This window comes from Mandrillus leucophaeus, unplaced genomic scaffold (genome assembly GCF_000951045.1).
Source record: "Mandrillus leucophaeus isolate KB7577 unplaced genomic scaffold, Mleu.le_1.0 Scaffold93, whole genome shotgun sequence".
In the NCBI taxonomy this organism is placed as follows: domain Eukaryota; kingdom Metazoa; phylum Chordata; class Mammalia; order Primates; family Cercopithecidae; genus Mandrillus; species Mandrillus leucophaeus.
This window is the reverse complement of record NW_012110141.1, coordinates 1863841-1870891: the sequence shown is the minus strand read 5'-3', so window position 1 is coordinate 1870891 and position 7051 is coordinate 1863841. Positions and strand designations below refer to the sequence as shown.

The following is a 7051-nucleotide window of genomic DNA, read 5'->3' as shown; positions in this document are numbered from 1 at the left end:
CTCTTAGTAGACCTCAGTCTGAAACTGAAATAAACCTGGACGCAGTGTACCCTTGAATCGCAAGAATGCCGCATTCAGTGTTTGCCCAGAGAAAAGCATTTATGCCAGGTTGTAACGAAAACATTTTTTGAGAACTCATAATGTTTATTCCTTGGATGAATCCACTATATTTATTTAGTGTCCCAGGAAGGACGATGGGCATATTGCTTGCAAAAGTTGATTTGAACTGATAGATTCCACTAACTTTTTTTTTGTCTTTTTTTTTTGTCTGCCTTCTTCGAGAATGGGTGTCAACCCTTAATAACGCCTAGCCTTAAGAGTCCCTGGGTTGATCCCCGACCTCGCCAACTTTGTGGGACTCCCACAACTTGCCCACATTCCCTGGCAGCTTCTGGCAGATGGAGTTTCCGGCCTGCGCTCAGTGGTCGCCTGTCGTCCGCCCGCGCTCCTTTCTGCGAGAGGTCGGCGGCCCCGGGCAGAGCGCGCCGTCTGACCAAGTATCCGGAGGCCAGTTCCGCGCTGGGTCCACGCCCTCCTCGCCCGCCGCTGCCTGCGTGCCAGGCCGGGTGGCGGGGCTGGCCGTCGCTGCTCGGAGCTTGGGCCCTCCCCCGGGGTGATTTCAGCGTAGAAGGTGGAAATGCGGAAGTTTCCAGCCCCGACTGACAGATGAGGCTTGCGCCTGGCTTGGCATGCTCCGCAGCGACTCTGCGGCGTGCCGGGCCCCAGCTCTCCGCACTCCGCGACCCTAGAAGCCACCAAGCCGCCGGCGGGCCATGGCCACTCTGCCCAGCGCAGAGCGCCGCGCGTTCGCGCTGAAGATCAACAGGTAAGACGCCCCCCGCGGCGCCGCAGGTCGCGGCCGGACATCCCACCACCCGCGTGGCTCGGAGCATCGCTGCAGGGGCCGAGGCCAGACCAGTCCCTTCGCGTCCGCTGCAGGGCGCGCCTGAGACCTGGGGCGCCCGGTTCCCGAGGCTGCAGCGGTGGAGCCGCTGGACGCGCGGTGGCTCCTGCGCTGGGCCCGGCTAGGTCCTCCCAGAGAATCTCGGTGCTCCTGGATGTCCTCAGCCACCGGGGATCGCTTCCCCGAACAACCTCGCCCGCTCCGCCCTCCAGGTTCTTACAGGTGGCCGGGCCTCAGGAGGGTGATAGGCGCCGGGGTAACTGTGTTGGGCACGCCACGGAGTGTCTCATAAACGGTTCCTTCCTTTGAGGCAAGTCTGAGGGGAGGGAAAGAAGTGAAGGGCTAAAATGAGAGTTGCGTTTGAGGCAGGCTGCAAGACTTCTGTTGTCCTGAGCAGGGCTCTGTCCTCTCCTGCTTCATTACTCCAGAAAGAGTTTGGCTCCTGGTGACATCGCTATTTTTATACCCTGCTCCAAAGGAGCCATGAAGTGGAAAAAGTGATTTTTTAAAAATTTCCACTTAAATAAACCAAAAGGAATGGCCTGTGGCTGACATTTTGAGATTTACAGAACTCCAGCAAAAAACTAAGGACTGGGGGATCCCAATTCACCATCCAATTCCTAATCAAAGTTGCACAAACTAAATATAAGCACATTTACTGCTCAAAGTTCTCAGTAAAGGTGCTTTAACTGCAGTTTTTCCTCCACTGAAAACTGCTGACAAGTATTTGGGACATTTTTGTCTTGCCCTGAGAAAGCTAGACTGTCTAGTTAAAAGATGATAGGAAACTCATCCTGAAGTGTCAACTTATTCTGTTGCCCACGGGGCTGTCCGATTTGTTCATCTTCATTTAGCTGAGCCTGTGAAAGGTGGATTTCACTGTAGGTTCATCTTTGTGCTGTTAGTGTGTGAAGAGGTTTGAATAACGAAGAATTAAAAGCCCAGAAAAACAAGGTGGTAAGGTCTTCTAGAAGGCATATTGAGCTTTATTACGATTTTATTTCCACTTGATATGTAACTGCCAGCAAACTGTTTCTCTTACCTTACTATTTCTTCATCTGTAAAATGAGTTTAATTATTTATATATATTGCATATTAATGTTGGAGACCAAAATGTATAAAGAGACTGGGTGCCATGGCTCACACCTCTAATCCCAACACTTTGGGAGGCCCGGGTGGGAGGATTACTTGAGCCCAGAGTTTGAGACCAGCCTGGGCAACACAGGGGGACCCCTGTAGCTACAAAAAATAATTTTAAAACATTAGCCGGGTGTGGTTGCATGCACCTGTAGCCCCAGCTATTCAAGAGGCTGAGGCAAGAGGATCGCTTGAGCCCAGGAGGATCACAGCTGTGATCATGCCATTGCACTCCAGCCTGGGTGAGAGAGTGAAACCCTGTCTCAAAAACACAGACAAAAACAAAAACAAAAACAAGGCATGAAGTATATCAGGGATCTCCCTATGGGAATTTTTTTCTACATTAGGGTTCATAACTGTTGCATGCCAGGAGGGGCAATTCATTCAGGGAGTATAGGAATCAAATTGAAGTTACTGATGGGTGTATTATTGCCGTAGCTGCTGCTCCTCTGTCTTTGTGAATTTTAGGTCAGGAAGTGTGACTTGGGCAGAAAGATGTTAGAAACTATGGGGTTGGGCAGGGTTGACCTGGGGTGAATGGCCAAGACCTGGACTAATCCTACAGGCAGTCTTGCAAACAACTGCAGGGGTCGGTGTCACCTGGGGGTTAAGAATAAAGGCCCTGGTTAGTGTCTGATTTCCTTGCAAATTGGCTCTCAGCTACAAAGTCACTGTGCAACACTAGACATGTTACTTAACTTCTCTAACCTTTGGTTTCTTTATATATCAAGTAAAGATAATCATAGTACCTACTTCTTATGACTGTGGGGAGGATTAAATGAATAATAGGTACAAAGTCTGAATTGCCAAGTACTCAATGTGTAAAATACACATTGGAATTTAGAGACAGTACAGAAAAAATAATGCAAAATGTCTTGTTAATCATTTTCATGTTGATTGCATGTTGCTTGTAGTGTCTGGCTCAGAATACATGGTAAATAATTCTTAGTTACCATCATTAACATTACAATCAACTTCATTGCTGTAATCATCTCCATCATCACCATCTTTGGTAGCCTAAGATAGAAAGGTAGGAAGGAAAGCTGAAGTTGGAGAGCTTCAGGCAGAGATCAGTTTGGGTTGGGTATGGAGATGCCAGTGGCTGGCTGGGAGCTTTCTTGGGGCCAATGTTTCCCCTCATGTGCCTTCCGTTGGGTGCTGAGAACACAAAACACATTCAATGGAAGAAAATATGTGATGAAATCTGATCAAGAAGAGCCCCCTCAAGTTAAATAAAGTATAAAAGGTTTTATAATCCTCAGGCAAGAAAATGGATTGGAAATTCCTATTCTTAGCGTTCTGTTTTCCTCTTTGAAGCATTCTGTGTATTGTGTGGGAGAGTTATGCTAAGGAGCTTGGCAGAAATTGTTATTCAAAGGAGCAGATTGATAAGGACATACCTAATATTAATGTATCATTTAATTTCACCATTTACTATTTACTTATTGTGTCCCAGACACTATGTTACACAGTTAATAGATTTTATGATTAAATTCTCACAAAAAGCCTGTCAAACTCATGAAGTCTTGTACAGAAGAGGAAAAGGAATCTTAGCCATATAGCTTCACAAGGCCATGTAATTTTTTCAAGAACAACCAGCAATGGCAGAGCTAGGATTGCAAACTGCTCCAAAGACTGTGCTCTTAATTGGGCCTATTGTTATCTTGATCCATGTATCCCAAGAATTTCCTTTAAAGCAAGAGAGGAATTAATTTTTTTTTAAATCATCATTTTGGTAGCAGCATTGGCAAAGTGTTCGGTTTCTGATTAGTGTTTAATATATAAACATTAACAATGTGATGTTTTGCAATGTTGAAGGTGGAAATGTTTTCCCTTGCATGTCTACCTATTTTTTTTTAAAATAGATCAAATTCCAAAAGTAAGAACTGTGTTGAAATATGGCCATTAGTACATTCAGCATGTGCTCATGTTTTTCACCTTACTACCCAGAATAGTGTAAACTATCCCTTAAAAATATTTGTGGGATAAAACCAGTATGCTTCCTGTTAATGAAGTATTCAAATCTGATATATTAAAAATATTATTTGTAAAGAGTTCAGTTCTGGCTGGGCACAGTGGCTCAAGCCTGTAATCCCAGCACTTTGGGAGGCCGAGACTGGCGGATCACGAGGTCAGGAGATCGAGACCATCCTGGCTAATCCGGTGAAACCCCGTCTCTACTAAAAAATACAAAAAACTAGCCAGGCGAGGTGGCAGGCGCCTGTAGTCCCAGCTACTCGGGAGGCTGAGGCAGGAGAATGGTGTAAACCCGGGAGGCGGAGCTTGCAGTGAGCTGAGATCCGGCCACTGCACTCCAGCCTGGGCGGCAGAGCAAGACTCCGTCTCAAAAAAAAAAAAAAAAAAAAGTTCACCACACCAGTCTCCAGAAGGAGTAAGCGGACTGTCTCACAGTCTGAGAAGACGCCCACAGTCTTTAAATTCTGTTGACACTGGCCTCTCATGCTCTTATAAATTCTAAATTTCATGTGTTGTAAGCCATCATATGGGACTTGTTTTGTCTTGAGCGCCAGGTGTAATTGTATAACTTGTTAATGGTTAAGCATTTCGCTAGAACCCGCAGCTCAGGAAGGTATAAGAGAAAGGACCAATCACTGAATGTTTCTGAGGTAGAAAAGTGAAATTAATTTTCTTGTAAGTGCTATATACTTGTCTTCATTTCCATTTTATTGTTGCTGACTTGTGGGCCAAGGAAAGACTAGATCTAAGTTAGGTAGTTCATAATAACGTTTACATTTGGGATTTCAGGCGCTGCTGCATTACATGTCGTAACACGGTTACTTGTAGGAACATCCAGTCTTGAGTCTTGTTAACTGCCTTTTTTCTTACTGGAATTTAGTGCCTTTGTAGATTATAAAAATTATTACTAATACTCTGAACCTTTATTAAACAAAATCTTAGTGTCTTTCAAATATAGAATAGATGTAAAACTTGATCAAATCTTAAAGTAAAATAAGAACCTTGGATAAAGAGGACAAAAGTGTAGAATGCAGAAAAAATCGTTAACCCTCTTGTGGATAGTCAGGATTGAAAGGAAGGAAAAATAATGGCTTACACTTCTAGAATGCTTTCTATATCATAACTCATTCACCTCTATGAAATAGGAGCAGTGACTATCTCTGTTTTACAGATGGAGAAACTGAGTGCAGAGAAGCTATAGAAGTTGTTCAAAGTCACATACAACTAATTAAGATCAGAGCTGAGATTCAAATGTAGGCTGCCTGGCTCCAGAATCTTCTCTTTTAATCATTATACCATGCTGTCATCTCAGTTTTATTTTAAAATAATAAGTAGCATTTATTGATTATTTAGTATGTGCTACATATTGTGCTAAGAACTTTATATACATTCATTTCATCCTTTCAAAAAAGGAGCAAACAGGGCTGGGTGCAGTGGCTCACGCCTATAATCTCAGCATTTTGGGAGGCGGGAGGATCACCTGAGGTCAGGAGTTTAAGACCAGCCTGGCCAACATGGCGAAACCCCGTGTCTACTAAAAAATATAAAAATTAGCCAGGCGTGGTGGCGGGTGCCTGTAATCCCAGCTACTTAGGAGGTTGAGGTTAGAGAATTGCTTGAACATGGGAGGTGGAGGCTGCAGTGAGCTGAGATGTGCTGCTGCATTCCAACCTGCGCGACAGAGTGAGACTCTGTCTCAAAAATAAAATAAAAGAAAATAAAAAATAAAAAAGGAACAAAGTATTAGGCATAATAATCATCAGCAGAGAGTGATTTTATGAAAGATAAAAACAGGGTGGTAAGAAGAGAGAATAAAGTTACATAAAGATAGCATTTAAGAACTACCACAGGCTGGTCATGGTGGCTCACACCTGTAACCCTAGCACTTTGGAAGGCCTAAGCGGGCAGATGGCTTGAGCCCAGGAGTTCGAGACCAGCCTGGGCAACACAGTAAAACCCCGTCTCTACAAAAAATGCAAAAATTAGCCAGGTGTGGTGGCTTGCACCTGTGGTCCCAGCTACTTGGAAGGCTGAGATGGGAGGATCACTTGAGCACAGGAAGTTGAAGCTGCTGTGAGCAGTGATTGTGCCACTGCACTCCAGCCTGAGTGAGAGAGCAAGACTCTATCTCAAAAAAAAAAGGAACAACTCCAATAATTTTGGGCATAAGGACCAGAGCACAATGAGCTACAGAGAGCTTTCTGAGAATTATTTGCTAATTTTATCTGCAAAGGTAATACAAGCATAAAAATATATGTATTCAAATGTATAGATGTGTATCTGCAGTGAAAGCAGAGCTGTTCCTCAGTAGTAGGGGTGGCTGGCAGAGTGAGGTAGTGTGCTTTCAGGAATTGCTTTATTTGTCTGATGTGTTCTAGACCAAAGACCAATAGAGGAGCTTGGGCAATCAGACTCAGAATTTTTGATCTTTCACATTTAGAATCGGTTCCTTCCAGATTCTTGGAAAAGGTCCATTTGTGCTTTAGGCATCTAGTGCTATTCTGAAGGTTCCTTACAAAATGTATACCGAAATAACCTTCTACCAGGGTGAATGTTCTTCATTTGGAGTTCTTTGAGTTCCGACCATTTACATATATTGATGAAGCTAATGTTTACTTCTTCATAGACCAGTGGAAAGAAAACGTAATAACTTGTAGTTACCCCGGGAGAAATGAAGAACTCAGGGGACCAAGTCTCCCATCTCAACTCCCCACAAAGCTAGTGTTAGAATAGGATGATGTTGAAAACACCTAAACTTTCCATCCTCTTTAAGGGACCATGAGAAGGTAGGGATGTGACCATACTCAGACTTCTTGCTGAGAAAGCTAAGAAACAGAAACACTTAGTTCTTTTCAGTGGCAAGTGCTTATTAATGTTTGGCCCATTTGATAAAGGGTTAAAGCAACATGAATGTGCTACCCCTGTTCCCACAAGCATCTAGTCTAATATTTTTCTTTCTTTCTCTCTTTCTCTCCTTTCTCTCTCCCTCCCTCCCCCCCTTTCTTTTCTTTCCTTTTCTTTCTTTCCTTCCTT

General features: G+C 44.0%; 1 protein-coding gene across 1 annotated transcript in view; it reads left to right on the top strand.

Annotated features, from left to right (window-relative positions):
• The first annotated feature begins 664 nt into the window (after positions 1 to 664).
• Positions 665 to 7051, top strand: part of DOCK8 (dedicator of cytokinesis 8) — a 291909-nt gene continuing 285522 nt past the window's right edge. The window contains exon 1 of the mRNA XM_011970193.1: positions 665 to 826. Within this exon, the coding sequence (XP_011825583.1) occupies positions 774 to 826 (53 nt within the window). The 5' untranslated portion in view covers positions 665 to 773. The remainder of the gene's footprint in view (positions 827 to 7051) is intronic.